Source organism: Xenopus tropicalis, chromosome 4 (assembly GCF_000004195.4).
Source record: "Xenopus tropicalis strain Nigerian chromosome 4, UCB_Xtro_10.0, whole genome shotgun sequence".
Classification (NCBI taxonomy): domain Eukaryota; kingdom Metazoa; phylum Chordata; class Amphibia; order Anura; family Pipidae; genus Xenopus; species Xenopus tropicalis.
The window spans coordinates 24,418,355-24,436,030 of NC_030680.2; the positions used below are offsets into that span (position 1 = coordinate 24,418,355).

Genomic DNA, 17,676 nt, shown 5'->3' on the forward strand with positions numbered 1-17,676 from the left:
TTTTGTGGTGTTCTTGCCTTTTTATTGTATTGCCAGGGAGTGTTAGAGATGACGGACACTTGTAGTGCAAGGGAAAAGGGTAACTGAAAAGAGAAGGTGCAATCAAGGGACAGGGGAGGGAGAAATGGGTGAAAAGTGATACTAATATTGAAGAAATCAAAGCAGGGAATAAGTCATGTCTGGGCCCAGTGTTACTGATCTTGACTGAAGCAGGGATTTTGGTCAGTGCCGAAGCCTTTAGGGAGACTTCAAAAATTAAAAAATATCACTATGCAGGTATAGGACCCATTATCCAGAATGCTCGGGACCAAGGGTGTTCCGGATAAGGGGTATTTCCATAATTTGGATCTCCATACCTTAAGTCTACTAAAAAGTTAATACAACATTGATTAAACACAATAGGATTGTTTTGCATCCAATAAGGATGAATTATATCTTAGTTGGGATCAAGTACAGGTACTGTTTTATTATTACAGAGAAAAGGGAATCATTTAACCATTAAATAAACCCAATAGGGCTGTTCTGCCCCCAATAAGGGGTAATTATATCTTAGTTGGGATCAAGTACAGGTACTGTTTTATTATTACACCTTGCGAAGTGTGGAGAGAAAGTGCTGACGCTTGTTGCTGGCTGCTGGCACAGGTAGAGATGATTTGGGGGCAGTATATGATTTTTTGGCCGCTGCTGCCTGCTATAGGAACCTATTTGGGGCTAATTAGGCAATATGAAGGATAGGCTGCTTCTGGCACGGGGACAGATGGGGGGCTTTGGAGCGATATGATGAATTTTTTGGCTGATGCTGGCACAGGTACAGATTGGGGGCTTGGTGGCAATGGGAGGGATTTGCAATATGATGGCTGCTGGCACTGTACAGATTGGGGGCATTATGGTGGCCACTGGTACACGTACATGGTGGCAATGGACATTGGCACAAATACATGGGGGCAATATAATGTCTGTTGGCACAAATACATGGGGCAATATGATGGCTGCTGCTGGCACAGGTACAGATTGGGGGCTTGGGGCAATATGATGGCTGCTGCTGGCACAGGTACAGATTGGGGGCTTGGTGGCAATGGGAGGGATTGGCTGCTGCTGGCACAGGCACAGATTGGGGACAATATGATGGTTGCTGTCACAGATACAGATTGGGGGCTTGGGGCAATATGATGGCTGCTGCTGGCACAGGTACAGATTGGGGGCTTGGGGCAATATGATGGCTGCTGGCACAGATACAGATTGGGGGCTTGGGGCAATATGATGGCTGCTGGCACAGATACAGATTGGGGGCTTGGGGCAATATGATGGCTGCTGGCACAGGTACAGATTGGGGGCTTGGGGCAATATGATGGCTGCTGCTGGCACAGGTACAGGTTGGGGGCAATATGATGGCTGCTGGCACAGATACAGATTGGGTGCTTGGGGGCAATGGCTGCTGGCACAGGTACAGATTGGGGGCTTGGGGCAATATGATGGCTGCTGGCATGGGTACAGATTGGGGGCAATATGATGGCTGCTGGCACAGATACAGATTGGGGGCTTGGGGCAATATGATGGCTGCTGCTGGCACAGGTACAGGTTGGGGGCAATATGATGGCTGCTGGCACAGATACAGATTGGGGGCAATATGATGGCTGCTGGCACAGGTACAGATTGGGGGCTTGGGGGCAATATGATGGCTGCTAGCACAGGTACAGATTGGGGGCAATATGTTCACATTTTTAGCAATTGCAAAACAATTTGTCCACACAATCAGTTATTTACTACAGTCTCAAATATTGACTCAATTGCCATTAAAATAATTAAGCTTTAGGTTGACAATTTTACTTCAATTATTCAGTTTCCTTGGTTTGAAGAAAGAGGCCAGATTTGTCTATATATTGTTGACTGACTAGGGCGGATTGATATGAATCTATTCAAAATATGGGGGCTGAGGGGGACTTATTTGGTGAGCTTAATGTGGCCGATCCAAGTGTTTGCCCATTGGGCTAGAAATCAGATTGTATGGGAGCCAGTCAGTCATTGACCTTATACAGAGACTAAAGTGGACAAGCCAATCATATATCGACAGGAATCATTCTGGATTCAGTTGGACAAAATAAATATGTAGTAGGTGCCACCCCACCTTTTCTCACCCCACTCCAAGCTCTGGATACTATAGAAAGTACATCTACTGTAGCACAAAAGTAAAATTTTAAAAAAAACCCGTCACTGACAATTATCACAAGGTAGATGGGCTGCAACTATACTGGGGCTCATCACTGGGGAAGAACTGAAAACCAATCTTTGGCTTGTACAGGGCCAGGGTTTTTCCCCAACATCTTCCCCAGCCAAACCCAAATAAACCTGACACCCTGGTTTACCCCAAACCATTACAAATTAGAATGCCCCACTACATTTCCAATCTCATTCCAATCCAAGCTATGTTTAAAGCGGGCAGCATAGTCAGGAGAGCCGGAGGTGTACATACCTTGTAGCGGTAATTAACCATTTTGTTTTTGAGATTCTTTAATTATAGACCAGGCCTAATGTCCAAGCCGATGACAATATCCATCTGTTGTTTCTTATTTCTACTATAGGCCTATGTGACATGTATTATCCCCAGGTGGGGTGACTGAGGGTCTGTGATGGTGGATCTACATGGCTGGGGTGGTGGGGCCTTGAGGTCTATATGACATCTATTACATTTAGCACAGTCTAGTTTGAGGTGACGACCCACCCACTGGGGGCTGACGGAACCAGTCACCCCAAATACCCCAATCTGACACAGTTCTCTGGTTGCACCATTGAATACCCCATCAGATCTACTCACACAAGCACCAATCAGATGATATTAAATCAATCCGCCTTCAATAAGCTCAAATAATTTGTCCATGTATGGTCATATTTAAAGAAGCAATTATAAAATCTGATATATAAAATAAAGAAACGCATAAGAAAAGTTAAATTAATGTGTTTATTCATTACAACCTACTTCCAATTACTCAGCCTTTCTACAATTTACACCCAAAAGCACATTGTATTTACATGCAGTGTGGGCATTTTACATAAAAAAACAGTAATTTATTGTATTAAATATGAATTATTTACTACAGATTTAAATTAAATATACTGCTCTCCTTTAAAAATGGAAAAGGGGGGGGGAAAATGACCTCTACGTGTGGCATAAACATTCACATACATTGATGAACAATCATTTCCCTCTGGCGTCCAAATCCAATTAAAAAAAAAAAGTACTAAATGTGAAACCTGAGTGTCAGACTGAAATGACAATGAAACTAATGAGATTGTTTTAGTTCATTCTGAATTCTACACCGATTGGTCGGCAGCTCACGTAAACAGGACAGGATTGACACAGCGTCTTTTGGACGGCAGTTACAGTTGCGTTAGATACCTCTGCTGTTAGGATTCCAGGAAGAAATCTTATTCTCACCTTAACATTCTTTTAAACCATTTAAGGTACAACCCCCCCCCCCCCACCATGGATCTATAATGTTCAGAAATGACCCTTGCCAAGAAAGAATTTCATTACCTACTGGAAGTTTTCCAGTAAGCCCTAAAGGGATAGTTACAGTTTTAGACTGCCAATATTTCCGTTTCTGCTCAGCGGCTCTCTTTCAAACTGTGAGTGACCATAACTAACCATGCAGCACCCCCTGCAGAGTCATTTAATCCTAGGGTGGCAGATACTCTGTCTCTAGGGTTGCCTGACAGACGTAGGGCGGGTTATGGAGAGCATCCAGGAAGAAATAAGGTAAGTTCTTGGCCGATTGGGGCAGATCAGGGAATTACAAATTTACTACAATGCCAGTAGGTGCTTTATGGTTAGGTGGCACCCTTATCTGTCTTTGGAAGATCACTGCTAAGCTGTAAGTCTGACTATTAGCAGTCTAAAACTGCAAATATCTCAAAAAACACAACATATAAAATGAATGCAAAGCGCAGACATGCTCAGAGAAGCCGGCCTACATCTTTTGGCAAAGAAACAACAGCAATTGCCTGTCGCTGAGTTTAATGGAGGCTGCATGTCCCCCACTGGTACAGTATTCAGCCAATGTGTGTTTTTAGGGCCAAAAACAACCACCTGTACCAGCGGCATGAAGCAGTTTCCTTTAAACTCATTGGCAGATGGTGTGGGAGATTTTCGCCAATCTCTGCTGATGGAAATTCACTGGTTATATTAGAAATGTTTCTTTTGTGCTTTCAGGGGTGAATTGTGAAAAATCCACAGATTCCTGTAGAGTGAGCACAAGTACAAGTGATTTAGTGTTAAAGGGGACATATGCCCGATGTATAGATTTCATGAAATTAGCAATTGTGGCACTGCTATTATCATGAACCGACCAAAGGGCAATGGTTCAAGTCACTGATGCAGGAGGTGTCTCCGGATGCTTCTCTGCTCATTAGTACTGCGCTGTAAAACAGTCATGATTAGCGTACAACTGCTAATAACATGAAGCTGAAAAGAGCATTACTTTATATTACTTTAAAAAGAATGGTTTTAATATAAATAACAAGGGAGAAGCATTTCCTTTTCCTGTCCGGAGGGCATGTTGTAGGACTTCGGGGTCGGTGGGAGGCACACCTTTAAATACAGTTATGAATAAAAATGAAACTAAATAGTTAATTGCTCAAGTATTTCTTATTAAATATCAAGAGAAAACTCATAGAGCTGTCAGTAAGTGAATGCCCAGAAGTAATCTGACAATGAATCTGTATATATATATCTGAGTCTGTTAGTCACCATAATGAAAATATAAGCCCTGTCTCTCCTACAGGGCAAGTAGCACCCACTGAGCCATAGCCCTCCCTTCCCTACACCCTATGTTGTTATTAAGGGTAATGGCACCACCCCTTGCAGAGGATTTCAATGCAAGTCTAGGGGACGGCACTTGAGCATTCGACAGATGAGCCCTGGGTGCCATTTCCCAGTTTCAGCATTTGCCTCCAATCACGGGTATGGGATCTGTTATCTGGGAACCTGTTATCTGAAAGCTCCGAAATACACCAGAACCATTTCCTATTGTGTCCGACTCCTCCTTAAAAATTCTAAATTGTTTGCAGCGAGACACAACCTTGTATATGATGGTAACCAAGCTATAGAATAAAGCTATAATGATGGCTACTGGGGGTTACATGATTGTTACTCAGTGCCTGGTGCTCTACATTATGGGAAAGCCTTCTATCCAGAAAATCCCAGTAATCCCACGTAACAGCCCCCCCCATACCTATAGACACATGGTAGGTTCTGCCCAAATAACAAACCCCGGGTTAACGTTTAGTATGTAATAGAATAGCCTATTCTTAGCAACTTTCCAAATTATTTGCCTTCCTCTTCTGAGGATGAGGCTACAATGTCATTGTTATTGTTACTTTGTATTACTCATCTTTCTATTCAGGCCCTCTCTATTCATGTTCTTGTCTCTCTTTTAAACCACTGCCTGGTTGCTAGGTTAAATTGGGCCCTAGCAACCAGATAGCCTCTGAAACTCCAACCTGGAGAGCTGCTAAACAAAAAGCTAAATAATTCAAAAACCGCAAGTAATGAAAAATGAAGACCAATTGCAAATTGTCTCACAAGAGCACTATCTATATCATATTTAAAGTTAATTTAAAGATGAACAACCTTTTAAATGCTAAAGGACTATAATATACATTCAATCAATAAAATAGTGCACTTTCCATAAAAATACTCAACATATTGGCTCAAACATGGAAGGAATCCTGTTACAAATCTCTACCATACCCACTGCACGCCGGTGTCCCCCTCTTGCTATAAGGATAGAAGAGGCAACTGTTAAACAAAAACTAAAAACTTCTTTTCAAAGGTTGTTATATATTCTAAATGGGTGAAAGTCTAGAACCAATGAAGGGTGCACCAAAACCAACCATGTATGTCACAATATACATGCATGGAGCCCCCACTAATTACTAGAGGACTTCGCCCAGCACTAGTATGGCCCATGGAACAAACCACACACAAAAAAAAAACTCTCCAAGGAGAAAAGACGGAGCCTAGAACACCTTTATAGATTTTGTACCTTTATATAAAATGCGGTTCACTCTACTTCTTCCTATATTACAAGCCTTCATATATAAGGCACTAGTGCACATTAACCTCTGATATCGAAGCGGCGGATCAACAGAGTCGTCCCCACCATGGAAAGACTCGCCAAGCACTGCCTATGTAGTTCCAAAGAGTCGAGACGGAGAAGTACGGACATGATACTTTTGTTGCTATCTAACTATACAGAGACGACATTATCAGACACCATATAATCCTGTTTATGAATGCACACTAAATACATTAAGTCTTATATGTAATTCAAGTACTTCTAAACGCGGGCCTCCTGGGAAAGTCAGTTGGAGGCACACAGATCATATGTTACACTATTGTCTAAGGCTTTATTCTCTCCAGGCAGTGGGAATATAAAAAGTATATGCTCTCTGCATATAATTCAGTGCCAGCACAATGTTAGAGGAAAGCGAGAGATCTGGATACAATCATCCACAATGCGCCCATGCGTATGTCAATGGAGCAGAAGTCCTGGACCCAAACCTATTTAAGGTTATTGGAGCAAAAAAAAAGAATGGTTGCTTATTTACTGATGAGAATAATGCCCACGTGTCCCCCAAAAAGATGAGGGCAGGCAAGTTTATACAGGATCTGTATATGTCTCTAACACTTCGGAAGCCCTTGTAACATGTGGATGACATTTCAGCAGCAATATGTTTTACACAAAGTGTACCTTCACCCCCGCAGACCTACATTTTGAATTTGGCTGAGGCTTCTGGAAATCAGAGGGTATAGTGGCGGTTCCTGTAGTTCCTATAGCAAGGAATGGCTGTGTGTCTGTGTGTGTGTATTGAAGCCTAATGCATTGTGGTACTATGAACTAGGTTTCGATGATGTTCCGACCAACTTTGCCTTATTTCTTTCCTTTATTGGAGTTGTTCGTGCTGATGTTGAACAGAGCGAGGATATCGATCATTGCTTGCTTGATATGTTTCCCAAAGCGGTGAGAATCCTGCAAGAAATATTGTACAGATACAAAGTCAGAGGTTACATCCCACACAACTCATTTACAAATACAAGTTGGTCATCCAGTGACTGGATCGTAATGGGCCCAGGAGCCGGACTGGCAAACTGTGGATTATGGCAAATGCCAGAGGGGCTGCTGTAAGATGCCATAGACAGTCACTATTTATTGGGCTGGTGGGGGGGCTCTTTGGGCCTTGAAATACCAGGGCCCAGTTTGTATCCCAGTTCAGACCTGAACAAGCCGATGCTGAGCCATCAAGAGAGGACAGCAGAAGCTGAGTTCATTTAAATGGGTTGTTCACCTTTAAATAAGGTGAACAATAAAAAGTAATAAAATATAACATTAGCAATAAAATCGAAGCCTTACAGAACAATTTTGGCTTCTGGGGTCAGTGACCCTCATTTGAAAGCTTGAAAGAGTTGGAAGAAAAAGGCAAAAGAAATTAAAAAAAAATGAAGACTAAATAAAAAGTTACTAAGAAATGCCCCCCACTTACGGTCTCAGGGCTGGAGAATTTGCTTGATATGTGGAAGTTGATGAGGTTTTCCCCAACAATGATATAGGACACTCCATAGCCGTCATCAGCAACCTGAAAACACAAGAGAGCAAGTCAGATTCAACTGAAGAGTACATGGCAGTGCTGCCCCTCTGGGGGGTGCGTGCCCCCCATGCTATTCATGTCTATCTGCTTGAGCATTGGTTAACCCTAGGTGAATACATTGTAGCTGCACATTGCTTGGGCCAAATCACCAACCTTAATCACCCCAAGTGACTACATGTGATGGAGACGCCAGGCCTTTGGCACGGTATTTGTGGAGCTTACAGAAAGTCTGTATTAGGATGTGAGGATATATTCACTTTCAGAGACACCACCAGGTAACAAACTAGGGAAGTGCCATAAGCATACAGCAGGGGAGCAGCCATGGTGCCGCATTGCAGAAATCAGTAGAACATATAGACAATAACTTACAGGTCCAAATCCACCTCCACTTGATACATTCTCTGGGAATTTCTCCAGCTGGAAAAGGTGCACCTGCTGCTGGGGGGTCTGACTTGTTGAGAGTCTCCAAGGTTCAGACAAAACCTAAAGGGCAAAGGCACAGAGTTAAAGGCATTTGGTCAGCAAGGATCTGCATTACATGGCCATTAAATCTTCTGGAGAACTAAACCTTCTCAACATTGTGGGCTATATAAGTAAATACTTGCTTCTTTGTTGGCTGATTTTCCCATATCAGCACACTGTCCACCAAAATGTGCCTTTCAAATACCTGCACCTAAACCTTTGCCTGCCATCATTCCTGGTAATGGGGACGGTCTATTTTGAGGGCATGGCATTACTTATAATGCTTGTCCTCTCTGTGAGTACATTTTTACTTTATAAAACTGAACAGTGCTGCATATCCTAGCAGTGCTCTATAAAAACATTATACAGATTTTTATGCATATCCATATTGTGGTCTTGGTGGGCTACTTACCTCCTTAAGGAAAGGGGAATCTACCCCTAGGTATTTGGACACCACATAAAGACAGAAGAGATGGCGATCAATGCCAGAGCCTGTCATGGCCAGACGGTACATTTGCTGATGCTTCTCTGCTGCCTCCTTGAATAACTGAAGTCTTTTTTCATTCTAGAAACAGAAAACATTGAATACTTTATTCGTTATTTGTGTTTGTTTAGAACAAAACAGAATTCTATTTGGGATTTTTTTCTGCAGCTCCTTAATGTATTTATGGGTCAGGAACAAAAGGATTTGCTCTGAGGGACCTTCCTGTTTACTTTCCCAAGTTAAAAATAAAAAGGCAGGAGTATATAGATAGGAATTGCAGTTAATGGCTTTTCCCTTACAGGGGAGTCAGAAAGCCAAATGAGCGACACATTTGCGAGCATTCAGTGCAATGCGAAACCCAGGGCACATATGATATGGTAATATGGCTTGTTTGTGCAGGGCATATCGAGCTGAATCACTCGGCAAATCAAATTTAATTACAGAGAAGATGAAGCAGGAGAGGCAGCCGATCTTGCCAAGCGAGCGGATCTCAGCGTGTATGGGGACCTTTACTTACTGTTTGTGAGGGGTCTGACATCGCCAAAACAAAGTCGCAGGATTCAATGGTGCAGGAGCGGACGGTCTCTGTTCTGCCTTCTCTGAACAGCCTGGTCATAGAGGCTTCATAGGTCAAACAGAACTTTTCTTTGTCCTAAAAAACAAACACGAGTTATTGCTGCGGCACATTACAGATTTCAGGCTTTTTGTTTTTAGACAAGTCGCATCTTCCTTCAAACACAAAGTAATTTGCACAAAATGCTATGTGACCATCATTATCAGCTGGAATGCCACACGTAGGACCCGCAAACGCAGTTACAGTATTGCAACTTTAGGTGCGATCGTTGTACAAAAAAATCATTACTTGCATCTAAAGCAGCTTCTGGAACTTTTGCAAAGGTGGCGGTAGCAGCAGGGTTCCCACAATGGCCTGCGTCAGCTGATGCTGTCAACTTACCCCCAAGAATCAGGAGCAGACATTGTTTTGTCTGTTTTGGTAACACAGTGTCCACACTCAAAATACATACAACTATGGGATCCATAAACCTGGAAACCCATTATCTATAAACTTCCAAATTATGTGAAGGCCATCTGCTATAGACTCCATTTTAATCAAATAATTCAATTAAAAAAAAAAATGGTTTATTTTTTTCTCTGTAATAATAAAACAGTACCTGTACTTGATCCCAACTAAGATATAATTACCCCTTATTGGGGGCAGAACAGCCCTATTGGGATTATTTAATGGTTAAATGATTCCCTTTTCTCTGTAATAATAAAACAGTACCTGTACTTGATCCCAACTAAGATATAATTACCCCTTATTGGGGGCAGAACAGCCCTATTGGGTTTATTTAATGGTTAAATGATTCCCTTTTCTCTGTATAATAAACAGTACCTGTACTTGATCCCAACTAAGATATAATTACCCCTTATTGGGGGCAGAACAGCCCTATTGGGTTTATTTAATGGTTAAATGATTCCCTTTTCTCTGTAATAATAAAACAGAACCTTGTACTTGATCCCAACTAAGATATAATTAATCCTTATTGGGGGCCAAACAATCCCATTGGGGTTCTATTGAGATGAGCAGCAGAATTACAATGAGGGAAGCTACACTTACTCTGTAATGGGCCAGCTGGAGAGATAATTGCACAAAGGCATCGGGGCTTGTTCTACTTTTCTTGATCAGTCCTTTGCCGAAAGAATCGAAAGGGAACGAGTGGAAATCCACGTCGTCTGCGAGGGCTTTGGCAACTGTCAGGGACTCTTCAACAACGTTTTGGCACTGAAAGAAATAAAATTCGAGCAATGAAGCAGCAGTGATCATTCATCTCATATACAGTGTGGGGTACAATGTTCCCCTGTATAATTACAGGACTTTCCACCTTCCTGTATTTAACTACAGAGCTTTAGATTATTCAGTATACAGCTAAGCGTAGCCTTATATTTGTCACTTAGTGATGTCACAGTGTCATATATTAGACCGACGCCTCTCTCTCCTGCCACACCCTGCTGACAATCCCCTCATAGTAAGTAAAACACTTTCCCCTATTATTATTATTTTTCTCCTCCCTTCATGGCGCTAATGAACACTGCCCGTTAGAAGGGTTGGTTCACCAATTAATTAACTTCTATTACATTATGGAATGGCTGATTCTTAGCAACTTTTAAATTCTTATTACTCTTTAGTTTTTGAATTATTTGCTTTTATTTTTTCCACATTTCAAATGGGGGTCACTCACCCCGGCAACCAAAGAACTATATCTCCTTGAAGCTACAATGAAATTGCTATTTCTACTTTTTATTCTACCTTTTATTTTTTTTATTACATCTTTTATATCCATCTTTCTCTTCAGTCCCTCTCTTATTGATATTCTAGCCTCGCATTCAAACCACTGCCTGGTTGCTAGGGTAATTTGGACCATAGCAACCAGATAGCTGCTGAAGTTCCAAACTTGAAAGCTGGTGAACATAAAGCTAAATCATTCAAAAAACACAGAAGTTAGGAAATTAGGTCGAATGCAACCTCTTATTTATATAAATGGGGGGGGGGGAAGTGCCAAAATATTTTTTTATTCCTTATCTATCCTTTAGTCTTTATTCCTTATCTATCCTTTATGCTTTTCAAACTATGGCCAGGGTAAGTCGGACATTAGCAACCAAAAAAAATTAATTTCTGACTGTAGAACAAAAAACGACTGCAAAGTGTCTTTGCATTTTGCTTTCTGCCTTATACCTTATTTCAAGATGAATTGCGGGGAGAGATCGGTGTGCCTTTTTGGAATGCCAAAGGCCATTTATAACTTCATCATAACATATCCATGTGCTGGGACTGAAACTATTCCCAGTGAAATATGTAGTGATGCTCACTCAGCTCCCTGTATATGTAAGATGTTCCCTTACCTCTTCTGGGATATCCCACTGCAGTCTGCTGGGAGGAGGGATGTTTCCATTCACGTCTCCTTTACAATGCCCGTCTTCATTGTACCCCAGTTCCATTTTATCCGTGGCCATGACATACTGTGGAAATAGCAACGGGCGCTTAGTTACTGCAATTCAGAACGGGGCTTCTTTCCTACAGCAGAGCATGTTTCCTGTAACGATATGGGCACTCCTGCCAGGGATTGTGCTGGGATCTTATATATGGAATCCTTGTTGTGCCTGCAGCAGGGGCTGGGGCTGTGTATTCCCTTCCCAATGGTACCCCAGGCTGACAGAGGCATATACTATGTTTATGTGCCAGGACAGCGGCACGGCAAAAATGATTCTCATCACTAACCTCCCAGAGGTGCCCAACGATTGGGGCATCGGCCCAGGAATGCTCAACGTTCATGCCCATCTTTCCATTCTTGAACACAACAAAACTCATTGTTTTGTCAAACCACCTGGAAGCAGAGCACACAAACATACGCGGCATTACAGACAGACAGAACAAATAATACTGAGTGCGTGAACATAAATCATATTGAAGACGTTTTTGTTTTTTGTTTTTTTTTTGTATTTCACCAAATTCTTTATTGCAATAAGTCCAAAGTTACACATACATTTATGTAAGTATTCATTTAACAATCTTAATACCTTCTTAAGTATTGTTAAGGCACTTAAAGGGAAAAAAGAAGAAACGAGATGAGCAAAGGGAAAGAGAAGGAAGGACAAGGAGCTGGATACATACAACTTAGAAACCTTTTGGAGGGACTCCGGACTGTCTGTAAAGACCGAAACAAAAAAGGAATCATAGGGAGAAGAGAAGGAAGATAGAAGAAGTCAGACTTGAAATCGTTTGGCACATAATCGGTGAGTATTAGGTATCTCGTTGTGGCGTTCATATGCAATATTCTATATCATTTTACAGCTTTTTATGAGAATGCAGATAGGATATCCAAGGTCTCCAGGTTAATATATACTCCTGTTTTTTTTCATGTATTGAAGAGGTAATCTCTTCCATTGTGCAGATATCATTTATATTCGTGAACCATTCCTCTATTGTTGGTGGATTTACATCCCTCCAATGTTTAGGAATTAGAGACTTTGCTGCAAGTGACGTTTGGTTTTTATCTTTTTTCTCTGGAGAGTTGAATTAAAGGGGACCTGTCACCCCCACATTGTTTCCCCCACCAGAAGTGCAGGCTAATAGATCCCACACTCCAGTTGGCTTATTGCTAGTAAGGGGTTTCCCACTACCCGAGGGCTCTATTAGCCTCCTCCTCTGGTGAGGGGAACCATGCTTTAGTGATAGGTGGCCTTTAAGTAGATAATCAGCTTCACTGCCCCCAGATTGGCTTACAGCAAACTATAATTACAACAAACATTTGTAAAGCGCTTTTCTCCCGTGGGACCCAATTACAGGAGGACATTTCACTCATTCACAGGGATCATAGTGACCCACCCAATGCCAACTTTCTCTTTATGTCAATGGTTACTCATGTATGTATACTGAGTATATATTACTATATAACTATATATAATACTTTCCCTATCTACAGCAGCTCTTCAGTTTCTAAAGAATTTATGCTGGAGATACATAGGGGATAAGTGCCCTGCCTGAGATGACAAAGAGTTTACAAAGGAGTCATAACCAGTAATCTGAGGAATACCCAAGTTCCTCCTTCAACAACATGTCTGCAGATTCCCTATTGGAACAGCCTTCCATGTGTAAAGAAGAATAATGATCTCCTTCTGCCCACTGTGTTGATGATAAATAAGTTGTTGCAAACTATAAAGAAGAGTGAGAACAGATCACCCCAGTCGCCTCCCACAGTGACACTACAAAACACAACTGAAAACTGAGGCTTGTACCTGTCATAGCATTTCCCATGGAGGAGAGATTTGGCATAGCTGTCTAGGGAATTGACGGGATCCTCTTTATTGTATCCCTGCTCTGTTTCGTCCAAGGTGACAAAGAAAGCGGCTTTCTCAACGGCATCCATCGACTGCTTGTTCTTCCCATTTGCAAAGTAAGCCTTGCGAGCTTTAGCCCAGGGCACTCTGAAAAATGCAACATGCAATATAGCACATAATAGCCATATAAATAATGAAAACTGCTCTCCAGTTAATGAAAATGGGGCAACAATCACCCCCCCTCTCCACTTTCCAGGCCCGGACTGGGATAGAAAATAGGCCCTGACATTGTAAGTACACAGAGGCCAAACAGCCCCACTAGCCCAATAAATAGAATCTATGGCTCCTTACAGCAGCCCCTCGGGCATTTGCCAGAACCCACAGATTGCCAGTCCAGGCCTGCCTCTTCCACAAAGCTCATTCAGCCGGGCTCAGAAAGGTACATAAACACAATTTGAATCTGAGGAACCATATATATTTATTTTTGGCAGTGCAGACAGTGTTTATGCACTTTTTTTATTCTTAAACATAAACCCAACTGAATGAATTCACGCCAAAAAAGAATCCACCCTTACCTGTCTCCGGCAGTTAGAGCTGCCAGTTTCTCCTCCCCAGGCTGTGGGCTGGACGTGTCATCTATAATTTTTTGCATTTGATGTTCAATCTCCCTTGGCTTCAGTAACCTTCCATCGTGGTACAGCCACACTTTGAAATAGCGCCCCTTGTGGTAGACAACAATGTGTTTGCTGTCCTTAACATGCTGAATTGTGTCTGCAAGACGTTTACAAGAAAATATTATCAAACGCCCTCTGCATTGGTTTCCCGAATTGGTCTCTATGATCGTCCTACCATGTCGGTAAAACGTAAGGGCAACTGCCTCCTTTCTGCAACCTGGGAGACTGTCATAAATGGGCCCATAATTGCCCTGGGCCAGCGCACCCTTAGCAGCCAATCAGCTGGTCATGGATAATCATTGACTGGTTGCTACAAACTACTGGACGGTGCCAATTTTTACCCATGTATCTACACAACTCCATTAATGCGGACTCCCATCTTAGACAGGTATTAGGGCTCTGCTACACAAGTGTCTTATGAGCAAAAGAAAGGACTAAAGATTTCCCTACGTTTTTCGATGTAATTTAAATGCCCCGATGTGAAGCAAGCCTCTGGCCCATGCAAACTGAGGAATATCGGCACCATCCTATCACATGACTACATGCCATCATCAGCTAAGGCAATGAAAAGGTGAGTGGCCAAGTTATTGACTGCTCTTAAAGTACATGGTCCCTGCTGGGGTCCGGTGGTGGCGACCATGGGGCAGGAGGGATAGTGATAGCAATCCAGTGGAAAGACGGCCAGTTATTGTGTGACTTATTGCTGCAGGTTTAGATGGAGCCTTTACTGGTTCTACTTAAATGGGAATGATTATGAAAATGAAAATTTAATATGAACTTCAAAAGTCAAAGTCTCTGCATGGCCACGTCACACAAGGGGGTTCCCCAGTACAACTAAACATGTCGGTTAGGGGGTGAATCAAAAACAGGGCTCAAAAACTGATGGGCACCCATGAAAAAACAATGATTATGTTATGGCTTGGGATACAAAGGGTTAACAGTTACACAGAGCCACAAAATCATACACAGAGAACATAGAGCTCTTGTAAAGCAATATTAACTGTACATTTAAACGTGGTTAAGTGCGTCGTTGCTGGTGGGAGGGTTAATGATGGTGCACAGACAAGCGCATGCAAGGGAAGCCGAGCGAGATAGGGAAAGCTAAAAGGGATACACTTTATTGTTTGGATCAGCGACATTCGGGCGACAATCAGGCTCAAACACGGTGGCATTTAATCACAACTTTTGTTTTCTTAGAGATCGCGTGATTTCTGTACAGCGCTCGCTACTGGCTGACTGTATATAAGCCCCTTACAAACGTGACGGTCTAATATTACTGAACGGCTTTACAAGGAAGATGGAAGATTCATAACTGATATAAGGATGACATGAGAGCATGTTCCCAGCAATGGTTAACAAAGGCTACATAGCAAAGGATGTGGATGAGAGCAGAGGAGAAGGTAAAAGAGGGAAATCTAAGAAAAGAAAGGGCAAACTAAAGACCTGGTAGAAACTATTATAAAGGGGTTATGCATTATGCACATTTCGTCCTCTAAATGTGTCCCCCATTCCTCAAATCTTTATTATATCTTTATGTTTGTAACTGGGCTCCATGTCCAATGCATTCATTACGGGTTGGTTGGCCAAGAAGTCCATTGCATTGAAATCCAGGGGGGAGGGGTCAAGTTTCCTAGCTACTTAAGGTGGCTATAATTGCCCAGATTTGGTCAGGCAGTTTGGCCAATACTTCTTGACCCTCTCATCACGTGTTGCACCTCAGGTGAGCTCAGGACTGACCTATAATATCAGACTGATAGGCCTGCTGGCTAATGGGCCTGGAATACCAGGAGATCTAATCACAGGCAGAACTACAGTTGAATTGTTCTTCTCTGCTTGATGTAATTTTCCATATAAATGTGAAGCAATATTTGACATAGAAGGACAATTTATTTCCAAGAGCAATGCTCTATCTAGAAATCTCAGATTAAACCTCTCGGAAAGAGGGGTCTGAGAAGGCTTCAAAAGGCTGGTATATATCTAAGCATATCTAGTAATCTTATTTTAGATTAAACCTCTGGCCAAGAGGGATCTGAGGAGGCTTCAGAAGGCTTGTATATATCTAGGCATAGCTAGTAATCTTAGATTAAACCTCTGGCCAAGGGGGATCTGAGGAGGCTTCAGAAGACTTGTATATATCTAGGCATAGCTAGTAATCTTAGATTAAAACTCTGGCCAAGGGGGATCTGAGGAGGCTTCAGAAAGCTGGTGTATACCCAGCAAGCTTAGCCTTTGGGCAAGGATGATAGAAGAAGAAGGGATGTTTTCCCAAATAAAGGAGAATGGCTGGTTCAAATTTCTGCTTTTTGGTTTGCCATCTTTGCAAGAGATACAAACCAAGACCCACCAAGCCACCAAGAGATGAAAAGACTGTAGCCAAGTAATATTAGACACAAATGTCAGTTTGCAAGTGGTTTACTGTATTTAATAACTAGAATACTAGTTGTATTTTCTTCAACAATACAAAGCACAACATAAAAGTTGCCACATGCAAATCGTTTTAAAATTGTTTTATTTCAGCATACATGGTCAGACTAATGTAATTCATAACATGAAGGACAGGACTTAAACTGTACCTGTCTCAATGCCTGGTATACGGCTAGAATTGAACATGCGTTCATACTGTGCGGAACACATTGGAATGGTACTACTAACCATAAGCTGAAAGGAAAAATAAAGTGTAAAAACAATGATGGAGAGAAAATGGGAGAAAATAAAAGCAAATGAAAAGCATAAAACAAATGAAAAAGGGGCCCAGGCGCACCTACAGAGCACAGATGTAATGTCAAAAACCAAGGTACAGACACAGCAAAGCAGCCTTGTAGATGAAGGAAATGAATGCCAAGATATCTGCTAAAGTATTAACCATGGAAACAATTTGGGCGAAATAAAGGGGGATTCAGTCAAAAGTTATGAAGTGTCAGATGTTGTGCAAAAATGGTTTAATTATTTCATTTACCTTTGATATCACACTTTTGCCAGTGGGTCTGTCAGTACTAACTCTTCTGAATGGTCTGTGGTCCATCCTTAGCTCTACAGACAGGAGGCATTGGTATAGGGCAGGGGTCCCCAACCTTTCTTACTCGTGAGACACAGTCAAATGTAAAAAGATTTGGAGAGCAACACAAGCCTCATAAACGTCCATGGAGGTGCCAAATAAGGGCTGTGATTGGCTATTAGGCAGCATCTATGCACCCTATCAGCTTACAGGAGGCTTTATTTGGTAGTAAATCTTGTTTTATTAAGCCAAAACTTGCCACCAAGTCAGGAATTCAAAAATAATTACGTGGTTTGGGGGCACTGAGAGCAACAGCCAAGGGGTTGGGGAGCAACATCCAAGGGGTTGGGGAGCAACATGTCGCCCTGAGCCACTGGTTGGGGATCACTGTTATAGGACAACAACAACTCCTCCAGTCTAATAACAATGCCTCCAGTGTAACAAGGCAGAGCACCACCCACAGACAATGCACAAGAGGAAGGGCAACCTATTTAGACCATAATGCTGCTGGAGAACAGAAAGATGTTGTTGCAGGCAAAGTGTCGCCTCTATGGAAACCCATAGCCACTGCTAAAATA

The 17,676-nt window shown here is 42.1% G+C and overlaps 1 protein-coding gene across 3 annotated transcripts in view; it reads right to left on the minus strand.

Moving 5' to 3' along the window:
* Nucleotides 1-6,269: 6,269 nt before the first annotated feature.
* The window catches only part of cpt1a (carnitine palmitoyltransferase 1A), a 38,778-nt gene continuing 27,371 nt past the window's right edge, over nt 6,270-17,676 (minus strand). The window contains exons 9-19 of one of the 3 annotated variants that reach the window (XM_002942970.5): nt 16,677-16,761; nt 14,005-14,200; nt 13,388-13,576; nt 11,871-11,976; nt 11,495-11,611; nt 10,212-10,376; nt 9,108-9,242; nt 8,519-8,671; nt 8,014-8,127; nt 7,540-7,632; nt 6,600-7,028 (exon numbers count right to left, since the gene is read on the minus strand). In XM_002942970.5, the coding sequence (XP_002943016.3) occupies nt 6,930-7,028; nt 7,540-7,632; nt 8,014-8,127; nt 8,519-8,671; nt 9,108-9,242; nt 10,212-10,376; nt 11,495-11,611; nt 11,871-11,976; nt 13,388-13,576; nt 14,005-14,200; nt 16,677-16,761 (1,452 nt within the window). In that variant the 3' untranslated portion in view covers nt 6,600-6,929. Of the gene's footprint in view, nt 7,029-7,539; nt 7,633-8,013; nt 8,128-8,518; nt 8,672-9,107; nt 9,243-10,211; nt 10,377-11,494; nt 11,612-11,870; nt 11,977-13,387; nt 13,577-14,004; nt 14,201-16,676; nt 16,762-17,676 lie in introns of all 3 variants that reach the window. The other 2 variants (XM_004913434.3, XM_004913435.4) reach the window with 2 other exon arrangements.